Source organism: Chiroxiphia lanceolata, chromosome 15 (genome assembly GCF_009829145.1).
Source record: "Chiroxiphia lanceolata isolate bChiLan1 chromosome 15, bChiLan1.pri, whole genome shotgun sequence".
Classification (NCBI taxonomy): Eukaryota; Metazoa; Chordata; class Aves; order Passeriformes; family Pipridae; genus Chiroxiphia; species Chiroxiphia lanceolata.
The window spans coordinates 12063160-12084827 of NC_045651.1; the positions used below are offsets into that span (position 1 = coordinate 12063160).

Sequence of the window (21668 nt, forward strand, 5' to 3'; positions counted from 1 at the left end):
GGAACGATTTGATCAAATACGCAGATAAGGGGCTTGGCAACTGCGCCTCATTTGGCGTAAACAGGGTGCGATGCACCACAGGAGGTCTGACGGGAAGGTGCTGCCAGGGGCAAGGTAAAAGAGAGAGAAACAAGGAGCAACTGAGAATACAGATTTGATACAACACATGCAGATGTAAGAAAATAATCCCAGATTTTGGCCCGGAGCGATAGAGAATGTCGTGGCTGTGTTAGAACCGGCAGGATTTAGCAGGCTAGATCGGCCACTCTGAGTTTTCCATGTTGAGCTCAAACTGATGGTGGGCCAGCTAAGATATTAAGCAGGGAAAAAAATAAGAATGATCAGGAGGAAGGAAACAAGTCAACACAGCCAGATTTGGGTGCCATTGATATAAACATGGGAGCTGGTTTCAGTGGGAGCTGCTAACTAGCTCTGTTTTGCAATATCTCTATGAGCTGATAACTCTTCGGTGTTGAGCTGGGGAGGAAGGTAGGGGCTGACATATTTTTGTATCCAGTCTTGCTACGGATCTACTCCTTCATTTTTCTTTTTTCACTTTAAATCCCACATGTAGCAAACACAGAAATAGTTGAGTGTTACAAGCCAAAACCAGAATATGAATGCTAAGTTTAAAGAATGTATAGCCAGGTTGACATGTATAAACTAAAATCATATGGTCTAAGAATTGTATTCGTATTTAATTACACATTTAGGAGAGAGTAACCTGATTATGTATATTTGAATTTAATTTCAAAGATCATGGTTTCCTGACTAATTTTTAAATAAAATTGTTTTAAATAAATTGTTTCTTTCAAAACATGAACTGTAGACAAAAATCATTTTTCATTATCCATCTGGGTGACTAACAGTTTATAACCCTTTTAAAGAAATCCTCAGACATTTAAGGGGCCCAGGACCTTTCTACAGTAGAGTAGGATGTAGGTATATATGTCTATATTTATTTAAGTAGAAATACACCACTTGTCTAGGACCAAGTGGGCTGCAGAGCTGGAATATGTGAGGATACCTGCAGAGCTCTTACACATGAAGTACAGAGTCTTCCTCAAAGGGCTCCTCAGGAGAGCTGGAATATCCCATTAACACAAGTGTCTCATTTCTGGAAGCTGACACTGTATTATGGTACAGTTTTACACCAAATGTATGAGCACGCTCCTTTCAAGACTTCTGGCACCAGTATATATTGCATGGTACAGAAATTCTGTATCCTTAATAGAAAATACTTAAATATAACTGTCCTAAATATCTTAGAACCACTGTAAGACTATCCTTTAAGGGATAATGAATTTTTAGGTATCCTACATATTCTCTGCTTAAGTGCTTTTATAAAGCCTGTTACCATGTATCCTTTGACACTTTTTCATCCATATTCAGGAAAATCTGAAATACTTTAAATGATTCAGATTTAAGTTTGAGCTGCTGTGTGCTCTAAATACTCCTCTGTGCTGGGTAAGTTGAGGTTACAGATAAAGTTATTCTTATCAACTATGGCCTCAGTGGACTCCTTTTTTTTCTTTTAATCACCTTTGTTCATTCCTTGCTACCTCCTGCAAACTGCTCTATTTCTGCTTTAAAAAATGTTATTTTAGGGATTGGATTTTTTCGTAGGGGATTTACCCAGATTATGCAGTTCACACTTTGATTACTGCCGACTGCAAAAATCTCCCCACCCGCACATCCTGCTCTGATACCAATGCTTATGTCCTGAAGGCAGCAGAGAAATGTATAAAGTTAAATATAGATTATTTTTGTTTTTGTATAAAAAAAAAAAACAGTCCTCAAGGCTGCAACTCTCTCTTCACTCTCATAAATTGACCTATATACTTCTATCATGTGTAATATTTAGGTAAGGTTTACTGCCTGAGTACCAGCTCTTCCTTTACACCAGCTGCTCAATATGATGATTATTACTCCACTTCTAAACTTCCATAATTCAACCCATTTTGCTACTTAGCTTAGAGCATGAGAAACTCTTATTTAGGTTACTCAGCTGTCTTGCTTCTTTGGCAGTTCATTATCACCCCAATAAACATGTCTCCAGTAGACCCAAAGAACAAGACAGAAAGCTGCAGAAAAAGGGAAGAATTAGCCTGGTCTTTCTGAGCCAGATGCATCCAGCTTTCCCCTAGGTCTCACAACTGCACCTTTGAATCTGCTCACACTGCTGCTCCCAGTGACCAAGGGAGTTGCTCTTGTAGAACCAGAGCAAGATTCTCCTGTGAACTGTCTGGGACCCCTGGGAAAGCAGATGCCTTGTTCTGAGCATTGCTAGGAGGATGTAGTGAATTATCCATCATTTGAATGCCTGAAGTGAATCACTCCCAGGCTTACTGATGCTGGCAGTAACATTGACAACATGCTTTATACTGGAGAACTTGCACAGGGTTAGGACAGGTTCTTCTGTGATGAAGGGACAATTAATTCTGTCCTCAGCTGTTCTCTTAGGGAAAAATGCAGAAAGGGAAACCTAGTTTCATGGGGTTGTACCCAAACTGGGAATGTGTTCCAGCTCCTTTTATCAGTGCCTGCCTGTCATGGTTTCTTTCTGTTACTATCTCCCTCTGAAGACACAGGCGTGACATACACTGCTGGCAAAATGGCAGTGCCAGGGTTTATTCTGGCAATATGACATATTTGCTGCTACCCAGGTTGCTGATGGATGGACAGGGATTACTTCTTCATGCCATGCAGATGCATTTTTTGAGACATGTTCACTTACATGTTAGAATAGGTTGTCACCGCAGGCATGTGACCAAGAAAACACACAGCATTAAAAATCAGGTTGGGGAGCTGCTTTCAGAAACAACATTATGACTATGAGCACAGAAAAGACTATTGGATGATTCTATCAAAATGTGTGGGGATTTTGAAGCGTGTCAATTTATTAACCAGTAGTGAGATACCTGTTTTATTGCTAAATAGCCATTCAAGCTCTGTGCTGAGCTTTGAATCTGTTTGAATCTGCTAACAGGCTGTTTAGTAAGAAACAGGTCAACTGTCATGTACAACTCCCATATGCACTGCCCAATTTTTACATGATAGGAACATTAAACTTCTTTCCTACATTAGTAGGTGTGCCAACAGGCTGCAGTTGATATTTTAGTCTGAGGAGTCAGGAAGAAAAAGCTGCACAGTACTACACTGCAAATTCATTAATTCCCACAGCCACAGCAGGAGACAGGGAGATGGGAATTAACCACAGCAGATGGAGACATAAAGCTTGTTTAAGTCCCCTTCACCACCGACAGGCTCCTTTTCTCTTCCCCTCCTCCCTGGTATATTCTACAACAAAGCCTGTAACAATCACCAAAAAAGGAATTCCTGAGCTCGTTGCTTAAGCAGATGTAAGATGTAACACTCACCTAAACCCAACAAGAGACTGGAAGTGAGTTTCATTTTGGGTTTACTTTTTCAGACAACATGAGAAAAGCACACACACATTTATTTATTATTCAGAGTGAAGTAGCAGTCAAAAATGGAAGAAATATGTTGTACCACAGAAGAGAGCAGCGCTCTTCTAAAAAAATGCTTGAAAATGGGGTTTATATTTACTGTGCTTCCACAATGTTTGGATTAAAATTCTGCTAAAATAACAGCATACTGCAATGGTACACACTGTACACACTGCTGCTGAATTAATAGAACTGGAGTGTCTGATACTGAAACATGCCAATTTGCCTAAAATTAGTTATGAAGAAAACGAACATAAACTTAAGCAGTAAATTAAGATGTTGTGTCTTTGAGATGAAGAATATCATTGTACTGATTCACCATCTGCTGAAGGGGTGTCCAGATTCAGTCCCACAATTTGGAGATGCTGTAGGAATTGTGATGCATTATCAGTGGTAGGTTTGTACTGGACAGCATCCTTATTTCGGAAAAGAGCTGAAATGTAGCAGAAAGCAAATTGGAGAGTGCTCCTCATAACACTCACTGTCACTCTTAATTTCTCATTTAGAACCACTGGAAGGAGAAATGTTCACAGCTTCCCATAGGCTGGAAAGGGTCATCCATGGGTCTTCTGAGAACCAGCCATGCTACCAAGAATGAGACAAAAACTTTAGTCGACGTTATATCCCCTCTGTCTTGGCCACTATCATACAGACTGAGAAAATGAGTCAAGAAGATCACCGAGATCATGTAAAAAACAAGTGCTTGGCCCTCACTGTCTTCTCCTCTTTGAAATCAGGGTGTTTTACATCCTTACTGCACAGTTCACTGACAGCAAGGTACTAGAGAATCAAACTCAGCTCCTGTTAAAAGAATGTGAAATCAAAGTCTGGAAAGTCCAATAAAACCAAAGGTGTATTAGCACCTCCTTCTACATGGGTTATCTCAGGCATGTCTGGAGGTGATGCTTTTTATTCCTTGCCTGTCTTTCAGAGTATGATGTAACAAGATGATTTAAGAGCTTGCTGCCACAGAAATGAGGAGAACTGTTCCCCTCCCTATCTCCCCAACCTCCTCCTTTCCTCCTGCCTATGCACTCTCCTCTCTTAAAAGCTCACCCTGATGCTCACACGTTGACTTAACTCTCTAGAAGAGCTGAAAACTTAATCCAGAAAAATGGCAGTAAGGTTTTCTGTGTGGTTTGGAGCTGCGTCTGTGTCCTTTGCAATCCAATGCTTGACAGTGACAATACAAAGTGCTGAGAATAAAGGACTGCACAGCCAGAACTGGGGGACTGGAGGAGCATTTCCGAGGGATGGTTAGCCCAGATCCAGAGCTTAAATGCTGAAAACTGAACACGACGTGCAAACCACCTTATCCTGTTGTGTTTCTTCTGCATTGTGTTGCCCACTGTGGTTTCTCATTAGGATATTTATGCACAAAGGATGAGCACCTTCTGTACTCAACCTCTTGGGTCTGAGCAATCCATTCACACCCAAGACCATATTGATGTTTCTGAATATTGATCACACCCATATTGATGTTTCTGAAAAGAACACTAGATTAACTCACATCTTGGGACACCACAATATCCTTAATGTAAGGACCTTTGTTTCATTTTTTAAGTCAAAGTAATGGCATTCAAGAGCAGAAAATGTGAAAAACAAATTCAGATATCAGGCTATATCAGATCTGGCAGTCTAGAAATTATTGATAAACACAGATTGAGCCCAGCTCAATTTCCTGTCTTTCCCTAAAGTTGTGAGTCATTACCAAATGGCAAGGATACTCTCCTTTGGACAATATGCATAAATTGAGCCCTAGTTACTTAAAAAGAAAATCAAGTTTGAAAATATAACATAGTCCACATCCATATATACATGAATGTGGATAAATACTAAACTATGATGGCGTCAGTGAAAAGGAAAACTTTTAACTCAGACTAAGGAATGAAACCATACGAGATTAAGAAACAATGTAATAATTAAAATCAGCAGCAGCAGAAGGTAAACTCTGTAAATACCGTACAGCACTGTCAGAGAACAAGGACATTGAACTTCATTTAGGGTGAGACTTCTTCAGCAAGTTCACTGAAATTCCCTGCTGTGTGACAGACACTCACTGAGAATGAATGTCTCAAAGGGGGTAATTTCCTCTTCAAAATATATTTTGCTTACAAATGAAACCAGATCAGCCTATTTCGCCACCAGGGCTGTACTCACTGTCAACTGTAAAGTATATTTGGTTTGGAATATATAAATATTCAACTATTCTGTAAAATATCTATACATCATTTCAGGCTTTCTAATCAAATAAATCTATTCTAGGTCTTCTTTGAATCGTTTTAGAAATAATTAACAGGATCCAAGCTAATTATCATTCAACTGAAACTTTTTCGGTGACATGATCGATCTCGAAGCGTGGATCTGTAAATGACAGTGCGTGTGCACGCGATGGGTCCCTGTCACACCAAGGCCATTGCTGCCATCTGCTGAGGGAGAGAGAACGGCACAGGAACGGCCAAGTGTCAAAAAAATACTCCCTGTTGGCCTTTCCAGGAAGAGATTCCTGCAGAGGCGATGCAAGAAAGCCCTGCTCCACCTGACCCACAAGGAGAAAAACTAAAATCCACGGTTTTTACTTCAACTCCCTTTAGAACAAAACTGAAAGAAGAGCGACGGAGCCGAACCGTTTGTTAGAATATGCTCAGGAATGCAGGAATGCTGCGAACGCTTCCAGGGTGATGCTGTAATTCCATGGTCAGTGTTAATGCCCGCGGTATATTTGGATGCGTGGAAGCTCCTGGTACCGTGTGATCACCACACACACGGTCACACTAAATGCCATCACTGCGTAATTCAGTGTTTAATGTGCAACAATCGCGCTGGCAGAGCCCGATCTAAACGCGCCCCTCCAGCTCAGCCCGTGGCTGCAGCCAAGCGGCGGTCGGGTTCTGTTCCCCGCAACCAGCGACAGGACAAGAGGGAATGGTCTGAAGCTGCGCCAGGGGAGGTTCAAGCTGGACATTAGGAAGAAATTCTTCACAGAAGGGATGTTTAGACATTGGAAGGGAGGTGGTGTGGACACCGTCCCTGGAGGTGTGTAAGGAAAGGCTGGACGTGGCACTCAGTGCCCTGGTCTGGTTTTTCGGCCACAGGTTGGACTCGATGATCCCAGAGGTCTTTCCCAACCCAACTGACTCCGTGATTCCTACGATTCTGTGTCTCCCAGCAACGGGGCCACGCTCACCCAACCCCATCCCCGCAGGGACGCCAGGCCGGTCCCTCCCCTCCTCTCCTCTCCCGGTTCTTCCGCCTCAGGAGCGGTTTCTGGCGAGAAAGCCCCGCAGCCCTGAGGGGTCACGGCGCCGGGACGGGACGGGACAGCCCCGCAACCCCCTCCAACCCCGCCCCCGCCATAGCGCGCCCCCCCCCCGGTGCCCAATTCGCGCTTGGCACCGCCCCCGAGGGAGCTGAGTGGAGAGAGCGTCTGACTGATGTTCACGAGAGCCAATCAGATTGCGGTACCGAGAGGCTGCGAGCCAATGGAAGGCAGGGGAAGGGGCCTCTGTCCGGAAGCGGCGGCGCTGAGGGAACGCGGCGGGCGGTGAAGGTGGTGAGGGTGAGTGAGGGAAGGTGGGGGTGAACGGGCGGGTCACCGCGGGTCCCGGATGGGTTTTGTCCCCTCCGCCAGTACCTGGTCACATCTCTTCTCTCCTCAGCACTAGCCTGAAGAGCCCTGCGGCCCAGAGCCCGGCCCAGCCCGGAGCAGGGCAGCGAAGCTCGGCGCGGGCGGGTGTGGGCCCGGCCCGGTTTCTCTTGTGGGTCGCGTGTGAAGAGGGGAAGCCACACGAGGAGCGGCTGAGGGCACTTGGTCTGTTCAGCCTGAAGAAGCAGGAGACTAAGGGCAGACCTCACCATGGTCTGCAGCTTCCTGACGAGGGGCAGCACCGATCTGTGCTCTTCGTGACCAGTGACAGGACCTGAGGGAATGGCTGGAGTTGTGTCAGGGCAGGGTTAGCTGCATATTAAGAAAAGGTTCTTCACCCAGAGGGTGGTCGGGCACCGAACAGGCTCCCCAGGGCAGTGGTCACGGCCCCAAACCTAACAGAACCCAAGAAGCATTTGGACAACGCTCTCAGGCACATGGTGGGATTGCTGGGTTGTCCTGTGCATGACCTGGAGTTGGACTTTGATGATCCTCGTGGGTCCCTTCCAACTCAGGATATTCTGTGGGGTTCACAGACTGGGCTCCAGCTAGGGAAGGGGTCTCCCCCTCCCTGTGGCTGCTCAGTTTACAGGCTGGTGCTTCTTGTTTTGGGAAATTAGTGTTCTGTGTCCTACTGTAGTTGATCCTGCTGTAAGTAAACCTTAGTGAAAAGTAACATTGTCTTTGTTTATTTATTAATCTTGTGACACATTGTTAGCATATGTTTCTTGTTAACGTATGTTTCTTGGGACATTCCCATAGGTATTTTCGTCTGGCAAAAATGGGTGAACCTCAGCAAGTGAGCGCCCTTCCTCCACCTCCAATGCAGTATATAAAAGAATATACTGATGAAAATATCCGTAAGGGCCTGGCTCCAAAGCCCCCTCCCCCTGTGAAGGACAGCTACATGATGTTTGGCAATCAGTTTCAGTGTGATGACCTGATCATTCGGCCCTTGGAGAGCCAGGGTATTGAACGGCTGCATCCCATGCAGTTCGATCACAAGAAGGAATTAAGAAAACTTAATATGTCTATCCTGGTCAACTTTTTGGACCTCTTGGATATCTTGATAAGGAGCCCAGGGAGCATAAAGCGAGAGGAGAAACTGGAAGACTTGAAACTGCTTTTTGTCCATGTCCATCACCTTATAAATGAGTATCGCCCTCACCAAGCCAGGGAGACACTGAGAGTCATGATGGAGGTGCAGAAACGTCAGCGCCTGGAGACCGCGGAGCGATTCCAGAAGCACCTGGAGCGGGTTGTGGAGATGATCCAGAACTGCCTGGCTTCCTTGCCTGATGATCTGCCTCATGCAGAGGGAGGACTGAGGGTGAAAGTGGAGCCCATGGATACTGATGATGGCAGCAACTGCATCGGACAGAGCGAAAAGCAGAGAGAGCGTTCAGGTGGCAAGAGAGATCAGGTTTTAGACAAGGACGCAGCGATGTGCAGCATTATTGATGAAATGACATGAAGAAAACACCTTGCTGTGTTAATGCACCACAGGGAGAGGCAGGATGTATTCTGAGGCTACACATAGTTTGTTTTGCTGTTGTACAAGCAGATAAAGCATTTCTTGTGCACATGTTGGAGGTTGTGAGTGACTGGGCAGATGAAAGTGTTTGATATTTTGTGACCTGTGTTTTTTTGGTAGAAAGAAAAAAGTATAATTTTTGTGAAATGTACTGTGAGGTGGTAGGCACAGATTAAAGTTGACTTTTTCTGTTGTACTTTCATTTGTCACTTCCTGTGTGTTTTGGGTTCATCTCTCTGATTTTTGGGTATGCCATTCTATGGTTCTGTATGCTCTGAGGAAAGAAAAAATTTCTACAGAAGTGGTGCTTGTTTCTTGCACAAGCAAAACACAGAAGCTTGGAAAACAGGCACGTGGAAACTCAAATTGCACCAAGGCATTCCTTATAGTCTGTGTTTGAGGTGAAATCTAAAGCAAGTGGGTTAACTGTTGTCCTGTAGCTCTCCTATTCTCTTACTATGTGACCAGAACAGCTTTCCTGGGATACAGACAGCACTCAAACAGCTGCTGACTAATGTGTGAACAGAAGAGCTCTGGTATAAGAGTTCCTTTATTTTCTCATCCTGTTTATTCATTTCAGAGCTCAGACGTGGCTCATGCAAGGGAGGAACCTGTGTAGACCTGTGCACAGCACATGTTTTGCAGGGGACTGTGGGAAGGGCTGTGTCCTGGTGTGCAGGTGGGTGTTTGCTGCACACTGAGCCACCAGAGCTCACCAGCCCGTGCCAGGCACTGTGGGGAATGCAGTCACCCGCCTCCTGCCAGGGCCAGCTTGCCAGGATCCTGCTGGCCATTATCAGAATTGTTCCTTTAGCAGCTGTCTGCAGTTTCCTGTTTCCACAGAAACACCAGGAGCGAAGAGGAAGTGCTTTTCTTAGTGTCCTGCTTCCAGCTGCTGCACGCAAAAGTCACGCTGCATGCAAAAGTCACCCTTCATCCCTCTTACTCTCACTTCTCTCCTGCAAGTGTGTTGCTAGTGTTTGTCTCTCAGCTGCATTAATCCCTTGGTTTTCCTAATTTTCACTTAAAGAAACTGTCACTTTGGTGCCTCTGCTCTCTAAGGTATCCAGTGCGAGACAGCTCTGTTGGTTCTGATTCTAATTCCTTGGTACTTAATTTTGTCTGTATAAAACACTGTGAGGTAGACTAGTAGCTTCAGCAAAGAACACTTCTTGGCTCTAGATCAAATACCCTTGATCACAGCTGCAGTTCTAGTCCAAACAGTATAAAAAGACAAGATATCCTTGAGAAGAGTTTGGTGATCCAGGGACACAGGGAGAGTGGCCAGGGAACAGCCTTTCTCAAAAGCTGTATTTCAGAATTTTGTCAGAGTGAGCCTTGAGTCTGGGATGAGACAGTTTCCACACTACTTTTTAAAGTGATTCTGATTCTGGATGTTTTGTCTATATTGCAAAAGCTCAGGTGCATATGGAATTTTTAAGAGTCAGATGAAAAGAGACTGCAACTCTATTTGGCTCAACTGTGTAACAGTAGGACAGTTTTCCAATACTACCGAATTATTGCTGCCAAGGAAAATTTGCCAGAAGATGCTCTGAGCTGCTTCTAAGTATTAGAACCAGAAATTTATGATTAAAAGCTTGGGTAGTTCTTCCTAGGAATCTTTTATTTTGCCAAGTCCTTTCTACTTACCACAGTGCTACATATCCTATGTAATCTTTTATCCAGTTGCTGTCTACTATGGCAAAAGCAGGTGTGGGAAGCAGCCTGGGGCAATGGTTCTGGTAGTTGTGTGAGCTCAGTGGCACTGACAAGTTTCACTTATGGTAATGAAGCGGATCTGGAAAAAAGAGAACTAGATTTCTGTGGCACTGCAAAGTGCCGCCTCTCAGTCACACCCCGTCAGCGGCAGCTCAGCACTGTACACTTGTACCTTGCCTGCAGCTCTGCCTGTGCTGCAGGAGACAAACAGCCCAACCACGTGCAAAAAGATCAGACTGGACTGAAGGGCACCCACAGCTGTGTCTGGACATGGTGTGCTAAGAAGTAAACAAAGAAGTTTACCTAGAAGATAAGTTTTCTTGAATGAGGAGGGTGAGCGGGAGTGTTCCTCATCTTCAGCCACGATGTTGTCTTATGTCTGCATGACCTGGATTCTTCTGGTCCTGTTTACAGGTAACTAAGTGGGCCTAAACAACTAGATGGAGGTGGATGAGGTATCATGCATCAGTGATTCTGAGGGTTGCAAAGTGAGAAATTCTTACAACAGAAAGAGTGGCCACATATCACAGAAACTGCAGCTTTGCGTTAGAATTTTATCACAGTGACTCAACAGAGTTCTAGTGGCCTTATCACCTTTTTAAGACAAAATCATGTTTGAGGGTATGATGGTTTTAAAGATGCTCCTTCTTGAGCTAGTCTCCTGCTAGTCTGATTAGTGGGCTTTTAAAAACTGATCAAGATGAGCAGAGAACTTTAAATCATTTTAGAGAAGTTGTAAAACAAGGATATTTCACTTTGGCAGACTTTGTGAAGATGAGAGCTAAGGAAGACAGGGAAAAGGCCAACTGTGGCTTCTGGTGTTTTTTAGCTAATATGAAATTGTATTGGGACAAATTGGTAATTTCTCCTTTTTTTTTTTTTTTTTTTTAATCTGAGAAACCAGTCCTAGATTGTTAAAGGCAACAGCACTGAAAACAACAGGTTGTAAAGTGGTACTAATAAAGACAGACATTAAAAACTTGGTGGTAAAATAAATTCAGTAGAAAGAAAAGGGATATTACAGATACTATTTCCTGTATTTCTTTATACAATCTTTTATGATGAGATTAATTTCAAGCTTCCTTTTTATATTAAATAAAATGATAGACCAAACTGGACTTTCAATAGAGATAATTTGTTGCCTGTTCTTGCTGCACAGAACTCTATTCCTGAAATGTTAATATGGATAGATTGAAATATTTACACATTTGATACAATGTTACTGAATTTGATAAGAATGGGCAGTAGTCGGTATATAGAAAATGATTTTCTTTGAAGTACAAACAGTGTGTGCACTTTGGGAGCCTCACTGCATACCCCGTTAGAAGAAAGTGGTTACAGGATGACTGTGACTGGATCCCCAGAGCACAAATCATTTTGACTGGTACTTAACTAGCTTTTAATAAAACCCTTCTAAAGGGAATATTGACTGGAGTAATCTAGATACACAAAAGAAGCTACCTTACTGTAATGAATGAGTGCTAGGGCTCACTGTGTTCACCTGAGTAGTGTGACACAGCCTTCTGGAAACGTGAAAAATTACCTTTAAGAGGAACCTAACAAATTAGAACCTGCATAAGAGTGAGAAGAGAAAATAAGGTAGTGGAAAAAAAAGAGTATAAAATTTCTCAGAAAAGCTCTGAAAAATCCCTTCTGATCAGAATGGGCAAAGCCTGACTTTGGGAAAGAAAACCAGAAATTCATTCAGCAGTAATCATTCTGATGAAACCTTCCTTTTAGTGGCTCTTCATTGAAAGGGAAGAACAGTTTCCGACAGTGGTTTTGATTAAAGTCAGTGTCTTACTGCTCCCCTCTGTGTGGCTTGGATTACATCTAAAGGAAGGAAAAGAGCTGACAGACTGCACCTGACTCAAGAGAAGCCACAGAGTTGAGCAGATCCAAACGCTGTTGTCTCTTCACCTCACTGCCTACCTGCAGAGGCTGAAGAAAGTGTATTTCTTCTTTCTGTGATGAGAGACATGTTCTGAACATGTAATTGGCCTGATTGCTATCCCTCACTGCATCGTTCCTGCCGGGACAAATCTATTTGTGGAAAATCTGCTCCAGCAATGCCTGGTGGTGGTTGAGAGATGAGAAGTGTCAGGACAGGCAAGATGCACAAGAAGCTACCCCCTTGCATGCCCTGTACTCAGCAGCTCTGTTGTTTTGTCCACAGGCCCCACAGTATCAGAAACAGTGATCGGAGAGGTTGGTCAGAACGTCACCGTGCCCTGCTCCTACAGCGTCCGGACAACGCAAGACATCACATCCATGTGCTGGGGTCGGGATAGCTGCCCTAATTCACAGTGTTCTCGGCCCATTATCTGGACAGATGGATGGAGGATGACAGAGCAGTACAGCAGCAGGTACCTATTGCAAGGGAAACTGCAGGAGGGCGACGTTTCCCTCACAATTGTGAACGCCGAGGAGGCAGACAGTGGGACTTACTGCTGCCGTGTGGAGCACTGGGGGTGGTTCAACGATCAAAAAACTAATCTCAAGGTTCTGATAAAGAAAGGTGAGTACAGAGGTGTGCTCTTATCTGAGTACCTTGCGGTAAATCTGCTCTTGGGTCTCGGTTTCAAAGCTTGTGGTGGAAATAGTTTCTACGATCATCCATAAGGCTGATCTTTAGGACCTTGCAGGTCTTGCTGTTAGTGCTGTTCAAATTGAGCTGTCTTTGGCAAAGTTCTTATCCCAGCACAGTCACTTCAATTAACAAAAGGATGTGGTACTTTGTTTCACGGTGCACAGCACTACTGAGCTTAGAATAACTGAAGAGTTTAAGAGAAAGGGCAGCACACAGTACTTAGTTCATCCAAAGCATCATCGCTGCACTATTTTCATAGAAAGCCATGTTTGATTTTCCCTGCTTGATTCTAGAGTAAAGCCCAGGGACACAAAATTGATATAGAGAAGTTTTTTATCAACTCTTCCTTTGATTTTTAGTTTTTCTCTTGCTTGTGAAAAGCACGATAATATATGGAACAACTGGCTGACAGAGGTACTTGTGTAGCTGGTGCTAGCAAATCCTTACTGTAGAAGCACTGTCTCTTTTTCACTACATAAATGCACACTAAGGCTAATTATAACATGTGTTGGTTTTGTTTTATTTTTTAACATCAGCTAAGATCTCTACTGCAAGTCCTCACACTTACACCTCTGAACAGACATCAGGTAACTTTTATCCAAGTATTAATCTCAATGGCGTATATAAGGCATATTGCAAATGGGGATCTTAGGAAGGAAACAAAATGATTCTGGATGATAGAAATGTCTTGGCTAAAATTTACTAAACATTACCATAGAATGAAAGATCAGAACTTGGATTTAAATTCTGCCTGATATTATATAGAGTCCAACAGAAGGAACATGTATATGTGGGAGGAAGCTTGCTTCCAGATGTGATACTTTAGAGGTTTTAGTGGTGCTGCAAGCTTTGCTTTTATTGTGGCTGTTGTTTTGGTTTGTTGGTTTGTTTGTGATTTAAAGTCTTACCTCTTCTTCTAGAAGTGCATTCCCTGAGGAGTAAAACTCAACTTTTGAGGAGCTGGGTGTACCCATTGCTTAATCAGCTAATTTGTTGCTCAGTAATATAGAACTGTTTTATTGGACTAGCTCAAAAGCACATCTAATCCAGGATCCTGTCTCCAGTAGCAGTCAACAGCAGATAATTAGGGAGGATCATAGAAACAGGGCAGTAATTTTGTGATACAGTGCCAAAGTATTCTTCTACCCTGATATATGATGTGTCTCAGGTGTTGCCCACATCCTCTGTAGCCTGTGAACATTTAAAAACACGAGGTCTCTCACTGTAGAGAGACAGTGCACAACTGTTCCCTACTCAGTTTCTCCATTCCCCTCACAAGTGGATAAATTTCTATCACATACCCGCTCAGCTGCATCTTTTTCAGTCTGAGAAAGACACCTTTAATTTCCATTACACAAGAGAAAGCTCATGGTGTAACAATATTTTCTGGATTCTGAAAAAAAAATCAGGGATGCCATTTGTATTTCTCCCTTTGTCTTGGATGTTTCCAGCTAAGCAACTCTAAATTAGGTTGTTAAAACAGTTGCATTTCCTTTTTGGAAAAAGAAGTGAAAACTTTCTCAGACTGTTTCTATTCTAGTTGCAAATAATATGGCTTCCCGTCTTAGAACTCATGGGTTTTCTTAACCCTGTGACATCTTTGTTGGCTTGATGGTGGAACAATGTTTTAAATTTTCAGAACACAAGTTAGTATGTGCATGTTCACATAGAGAGAGACTGGAAAAGGCAGCTGGCTGTGTGCCTCTGATGTAGAAATACTCCAGAGTTTCCAACGGCAGAGAACAGTGAAGCCAATGATCCTGTCCTCTTCAAAATAAAGCTTCTGGGAATAAGGGTAACAATGTAAAACATTAAAGCAACCAGCTAATGTTGTCATAAAGTGAACAGGAGATTTTATTTTTAGGAGGTTTTTATATCATCTGAGAACTCGTGGAGAAACTGAGACTGATGATAAAGAAGTCAGAAGTTTGTAGCTCTTAATTTTAAATATTGCAAACAGCTTTGCTCTGGGAAATTACCTCAAAATATGCTGCAGGTCCTTATGCAAATATATCACATTTTGGTCAGTCTGTTTACTGCACAGCTGTCTGGGACTTTAAAAGTATCACTTGCTTTTTGACTCTGCATCAGTTGCTGTTTCAAGGCCCTGGGATAACCTTCATCAGTTTTCACCAGATAACCTAAGTTCACTTTAGGCATCATTTTTTGCTTCAAGGCCAGGTTGGATGGGGCATTGAACCACCTGGTCAAGTGGAAGGTGTCCTGTCCTATGGCAGGGGGATTGGAACTGGGTGATCTTTGAGGTCCCTTTTAACCCAAACCATTTCATGATTCTTAATCCACTGCTTCTTGGCTCCAAACCCAGATGGCTACTTTGATAACTCCTTCCCAGTGTTCACACAACAGCAAGAGCCAAGTGTTTCCTGGAAGGAATTCAAAGCTCTGAAAAGGGCAGCAGAAACTCCAATATTCAGAGTTTTGTGCCGACCTGTGAAGACTCCAACCTCTTTATGATATGCAGAGCCCAGACTACTGATAGACATTTAAGTTCAGTGGTTCCAAGTCAGCAGTACAGATTCCTCTGTGTCAAGGCAGAATGGTTCTCTGTGCAGGTGATGTGTTTTTCTTGTCTTTGCTCAGCTCCTGGAAGCACCAGTGGATCCTCCTTTACTGTCACAGAAACATGGCCAGCATCTGTCTCAGAAGCTCCTGAGAATGTAAGCATCTCCTTTGCTGCAGCATACCTGGGCAGAGTGGATAGAAATGAGAGTTTATTGGGTCATCCCTGCAGGCACTTCCACTGCTTTTGTTTGATTGCAACAGAATATTGTTTTTTATAGGAAGGAGATCTTATAAAAGAGGAGGGGAAAAAACCTGCTTAGCATGCATAAAGTACTTCCTACTAATGGAGGAAGAGCTTTAGCAACATCTGCAGTGCCTTTCAGGCCTCTGGTCCCTGCTCTGACACCTCAGACTGCTCAGATGTTACTGCAAACCTGCAGATATGGCAGGATGTGGGGGAGAGTGGAACTTGGACCACCTGGGAGGACAGGGATGCCCTGCACTTCCTGTGCAGTGGGGTTCAAACAGGCTGTCCTGCCAGACCTCTCCCTGTCCTGCTGAGTCCTCCAGCACGTGTTACAGGGTGACAGGCAGTAACAGCACCCAATTTTTATCAGGAATACCAGCCAGCCAAGCCAGCCTTTAGGGAGGCCTGCTGTGATGTACAGTCAGACAGTCTGTGCTGTGGGAGTTCATGCTGCTGAATGTGCAGGATGCAAGTCAGGGACCATACTGTGCTTCCAGTGTCTTTCCAGGCCCGACATACCAATGGCAGATTAGATACTAGCAGCTAGCATCAGAAAGAAGTTTAGCCTAAATAAAAAACAATGCAAAGAGAAGGTGCATTTACTTATTGGTTTAAAGCCTTGAATAATTGCTGAATAAGCTGATAAGAAGGTGGGAGGGTGTGACATCAGGAGATATTTTGACCATAGAAAAATTCACCAAATAGTATTAAACCTCAATAAATGAGATTTGTTATAACCTCAGGTCATTTGGCAATCTCAGAAATTTAACAGCATGGGTCACCTAAATGTTGCAGTGATTCTGCTTGAAACTTGTCCTGTATCTCAGATTAGGCTTTTTGTCTCAAATATACTTTTCCTGCAGAGTTGCAAAACATATAAATGGCCTTTGAGTGCTGTATGGGCTTCTTGCTGCCAGTTCCACTAATGCTCATCTGCCTTGTGTTTGACAGAACACCTCTGTATCGCTTCCCAGTCAGCAGTATTCAGAAAATGGTCTGTACATTGGGATTGGGTCATGTGCAGTACTTCTGGTCATCCTGATTTTGGCTCTGTTCCTCACTAAACGTAAGTACTTTTCCTAGGCAGTTATTCAAGGATGGCTCAGGTTTGTCCAGTCACAGCTGTGGCAGATGTCACGCGTCTCCCGCTTCAGGGCAGTGAGCTGAGGTCTCTGGATTCCTCACTCGGTCCCTGTGCTATGGCTGCTCACTCAGCTCTCTCCCTATGGCCTCTGGGGCCCAGAAGAGCAAGGTGTGAATGTGGCCTCCTCATTTTGTGACTCTTTAGCAGCCAGACAACCCAGGGTGTGGTTGTGCCCTGCTCATTTCCTCCTACCCATTCCGCAGTTCCCTGTTCTCCCAGTTCCTTCCTGAAGATAATTATTTATTTTTGAACCCACTGCTTTACTTGCTTCTAGTGGTTTTAAAAAGCTATTTGTTTTTCTTTTTTTTCTTTATTTTCATTCTGGATGGTCCTTAGAATACTTTTACAATACGAAAAAGACGGGTGACTTTGCAAAGTAAGTATTCTGTTCCTACCTTTGCTGATAGGACAAATGAGGTTGCAGAAAGAGAATGTCAGTATGCTGACCATTCACCACATACTTTGACTTTCTTTTTAATCTGAAGTTAATAGAAAGCATTACAAAAAGAAATTAATAAATTCTGCTACTTTTCATTACTTAGTAAGCAAAAATGAGTAATAACTATCAGTTGATTGCATTAGGGAGCATGCAAACTCCAAGTGTGGGTTGTCTCTTAAGTGGAAAGATGATTCATTATCAGTCATGATAATAAGAGTTTATGCATGTTTCACTCTTTCCAGTGAGCTGGTTGATCTGCTCTTCTTGGTTTTATTGTCTGTTTTTTGTTTAAAACCATTATTTTTACTCTTTTGTGCAGCTTCATTGCATTTCAGAGGCCACAAGGTGTGGGGAATCCTAATGCCCTGGAAGATGAGATCCATGCAGAGGAAAATGTTTATATCATACACTAAGGACTGTATTCATGCTTGCCTTTGTCATTGTGGGGACATTAAATAGTTTGCAAAATGTTAGCTGCTCCCTCTGCTCAGCAGCTGCATGTGTCTGCACTACTCACATCATTCTAATAAAACAAATAAAAGCTACACTTGCAATTAAAATCTTTATCAGCCTGTTCCAGAGAGAGAAACTGAAAGCCTACTGTCTTAAATGGAAATTTCCATTTCCTAAAGAAAGTTGCCATTATATTTATTATCTGCTTCAAATTCTCACTTCCTTTTTGGAAAAAAGAGGAAGTGCCAGAAGGGCAGAATTGACTTCGCTGTGGGTTCTGTCTGCCACCTACCACAGAGCCTGTGCCATCAGAGGGCAGAAGCAATCTCAAAACTGCTGTGACAAAGCTGTCACATGGGAAAACTTGGTAGTATTAATGATTTAATATACATTTAGTCAGATTTTCAGTGAAGTCAGGTATACCCAGTCCTGGTAACAGCTCAGTAATACAATATACTAATTCCTGTCCACCCACAGTTAAAGCTGGGGGAGCTATGGATGCTCGCCCCTCATGGGATGACCATGGAGCCTACAGCATCAGTACTTCAATGTACAGAATATTCACACCTTGTGTTAAGAGAACTATGACTAAGTGTTTTCTCTCTACAAAATATATCACTTTTTTTCTGTGGTTTTCTCCTTGGGCCCACCTATACCCTGAGAAGCCCTTGGGGTGGAAAGTCTCACTTCCAGGCATCTAAAACAAATAATACCCACTTTGTAAAGTTAATTAAGTCCTCTTCTTAGCTTAAGGAGAAGTCATGGACATTGCACGAAATATTGGTTTGAAGCTGGCCTGCCTTCACACCCCTCTAAATACCAAACAACTAATTCATAAGAATGCTGAATGTATTTGATGGATTTTAGCCCATAAATACAGAGAATCTGTGGTTGAAGTCTTTCCTCCATTGCTCCTCAGTTCCTGATGTGTCTCAGCTCTTACTCTCTGCAAAACTAAACTTTGGTTTACTTTAAATAAAAAATTGGAGGCAGCCCCATGAGTATGAATCAATCCCTTAAGCGTTGTTAAGCAGGAGCTACAACACCAAAATCGTCTTTGAGTGGAAGAATAATTTTCATCAATTGTTTTTAAGAACACATTTTAAACAGGGGCTGGGGACCGAAAGAGCAGAAAAGTAGCAGAGGCAGGAGAGAGACCAACTCTTACCAGATATTGGTCAGTACATTTTGCCCTGGAGCCCATCCCAAGCAGCAGTGTAGAATTATCTAGTGCAGACATTGCTGTCATGGGGAAGATTCACAGAAGTACCACAGACTTTCTACCATTGAGTTAATTTTCATCTTCAAAATAATTTTCAACTATGCGATGAGGCATAAAGGTGTAATAATGAAATCAGCAGGTATTTATGTCAACAGCTGAGACACTCTGAGGCCACGGTCTGGTTGTATTTAAGGGGAGCCGGGGTCAGTGGAGCAGTTACCCCTCCCTCTCCCAGCTGGTAGAGAGGGGAGGGTTGGGTTGGCTGGGGAGGGGAGAGGTTCCCCAAGAGCCCTGGCTGAGGTGGGATCTTGCAGGTGAGTGTGCTTGCAAATAGTCACAAAGGAGGAAAAGGCTCCTCATCTTGTTGAGGAAGGAAGAAATGGAAAGCAAACTGGGACAGGTGACCCTGGTGTGCTCTGTATTTCACTTGTGCTGGGCATCCTCTTGGGGCTGTCTGTTGCAGCAGGGCTGAAAGTTTGAAAATGTGGAGGTGGGTTCATGGCTGACTGAAGTGCTCCATGTGGGAGCAGAGCTGTTACTGTTCCCAGGGCCAGGAAAATTACGGACAACACCAGCTCTGCCATCTTCTGTCTTCATGTCTTGTGTAGCTTTGTGTAAGAAGGTACCGAAACTAGAAAGCACCTGCTGGTGTTAGACTGTATTTTTGTATTTGACTATTAATAACAATTACTAACCTAAAATCACTGCCTCTACTGAAGACATTGCTTTTCTTCTGCCTGACAGAACATGTTGCTGCTGTGGGCTCTAGCCCGTGACTGGAGATGGAGGAAGTCTGATCTGGTCTCTGAAATAGATCTCAGAAAACGTCTTCAGCAATTTCTGCTTTCTGCAATTTTATGAAATTGGTCTCTACTGGGGTCAGAGTTAGACACTTGTAGGGTTTCCAAAGTCATCTGATTGCAACAACCCCTGCTCTTACAGGGTTTGTGGGCCAGTTTTAAGACTGCTAATCATGAAAAATGCTTGTCCGTAAGGGTTTTTTAAATATAAATATTCCAGACTAAATCAGACTAATTATTATATCAGCAACTTTTACAGGTAAAATAAAGTTCTAGAATATCTGATAACCAAAATCTTGAATAAAGTCTCTCCTGTGCAATTACTTGGTAAACAGACTTCACAAAGATTGTGCAGAGCAAGAAATTTGCAGTATAATACACACAAATCCATGCAGGCAGAAGCTCCCTGTGCTTTTTCATTACTTCCACTTGTGCCAGTGGATCTTGGAACAGGCACTTCAAAATGAGTCCCAGGTGGCACTTGGAACCTTTTCACACATTAAGAGATTGTCCAGCTGCACAAACTGGCAGCACATCGAGCTGATGAGGCTGACGAGCTGCAAAAATGATTTTTTTTTTCGAGACAACTCTGTGCCTGTCCTTTTCTGCCTGCAACAAGCCACTAGATAGCAGTACAGAAGCAGAAGGCAAGCCATGTTTTTCTGGTTCTTCCCAGCACACTTGGATTTTGGATGGCCCTTTTCAATGCACTCTGCTGCGTTTAGCCCGGTCTTGCTATAGAAACAAAACTGATGCAATGCCATGTTCATCCTGCTCCTTCCTTAGTTGTCTGGAACATATGACCAATTCTGTTTGGACAAGCTCCATGGAAATTTGTCACTGAATAAAGACCCAAATTTGTCTCCCAGGTGAGACTGAGCTTCTCCCTGCACTGGCATTGGCTGGACATCAGCTCACAGCCACTGCTTTGTGATGAGCAATGGGGGAAACAAGGATCATTGTAGGAGAAAAGTCTCCAGGATATTGGATGCTCCAGGTTTCATTAGTTCTGTTCACAGAACAGCTGGGGCTGTGTGTAAATGACGTTGTATGAACTGTATCGCGTAGAATGTAGCAAATAAGGTATTTTACTCATTGCCTTAACTGCTAAAATTTTATTTGGTTTTTTCAATGCTAGCAAGCAGAAGAGTGATATTTTTGTGGGCTTGACTGCTCACGATAAGCCCAAATCTCGTTACTAAAGGTGTAATGCCTGGTTATAAGCCCATCATTTTATTGTTTGAACTTGGAATTGCATTCTCGTTTTGCACCGTGCTATATTTATTTGCACTGAGTTTTGTCTATCTGAAATTCTTCAATCCTGAACTTAATCTCCTGAATTACTTTGCTTTAGTGGACAAACTTTTAGCTTGTCCAGAGAAGAACTTCCAGAGAAGTTCTTTATTAAGGGGGCAGAAAGTTAAAAAGCAGTCAGAAGGAGTAGAAAATATTTCTTGAAGATGATGTTGCAAATCTTTGGGAAGGATGTGGTTTTGGCAAGGAAACATTTGTGAGATTTCCTCCAAGGCTGTCTTTGCAAATAGAAAATAAGAACCCAGGGAAAGAGAGGGGTCTTCAAGCAGAAATCAGAATCAGGGGAAAGGAGGGATTAAATGAATGTAACTGAAGACAAAGTTAGAGGTGGAGACTATGCCAAATGTTTAGGAGTGCAGGAGCACAGAATGTGTTCTTGCTACTCAGCATTGTGCAACAGTAATGAGCCTTAAGAGATCTATGGAATGGCCAGACAAATTCAATATTGAAGTTTCTGGTGATAGTACCATGCTGAGTGTCTCGGAAGAGGAAAGGAGAATGGGGTGGCCTGTTCCAGTGTTTGACCACCCTCTTGGTAAAGAAATGCTTCCCAATGTCCAGTCTAAA

General features: G+C 43.2%; 2 protein-coding genes across 6 annotated transcripts; both read left to right on the top strand.

Annotated features, from left to right (window-relative positions):
- Positions 1 to 6944: 6944 nt before the first annotated feature.
- Positions 6945 to 8846, top strand: MED7 (mediator complex subunit 7). 2 transcript variants are annotated; one of them, XM_032703071.1, is made up of 2 exons: positions 6945 to 7029; positions 7879 to 8846. In XM_032703071.1, the coding sequence occupies exon 2, from the start codon at positions 7898 to 7900 to the stop codon at positions 8588 to 8590; it is 693 nt and encodes a 230-aa protein (XP_032558962.1). In that variant the 5' UTR covers positions 6945 to 7029; positions 7879 to 7897; the 3' UTR covers positions 8591 to 8846. The 2 variants fall into 2 exon arrangements, with proteins under 2 accessions (XP_032558962.1, XP_032558963.1); XM_032703072.1 differs by having other exon boundaries at positions 6950 to 7020.
- A 343-nt stretch (positions 8847 to 9189) lies between these two features.
- Positions 9190 to 17872, top strand: LOC116794416 (hepatitis A virus cellular receptor 1 homolog). Of its 4 annotated transcripts, XM_032703067.1 has the most exons (8): positions 9190 to 10783; positions 12546 to 12887; positions 13496 to 13546; positions 15561 to 15637; positions 15866 to 15922; positions 16681 to 16795; positions 17210 to 17249; positions 17632 to 17872. In XM_032703067.1, the coding sequence occupies exons 1-8, from the start codon at positions 10735 to 10737 to the stop codon at positions 17723 to 17725; spliced, it is 825 nt and encodes a 274-aa protein (XP_032558958.1). In that variant the 5' UTR covers positions 9190 to 10734; the 3' UTR covers positions 17726 to 17872. The 4 variants fall into 4 exon arrangements, with proteins under 4 accessions (XP_032558958.1, XP_032558961.1, XP_032558960.1 ...); XM_032703069.1 differs by lacking the exon at positions 15866 to 15922 and having other exon boundaries at positions 9192 to 10783; XM_032703068.1 differs by lacking the exon at positions 13496 to 13546 and having other exon boundaries at positions 9192 to 10783.
- Positions 17873 to 21668: the final 3796 nt, after the last annotated feature.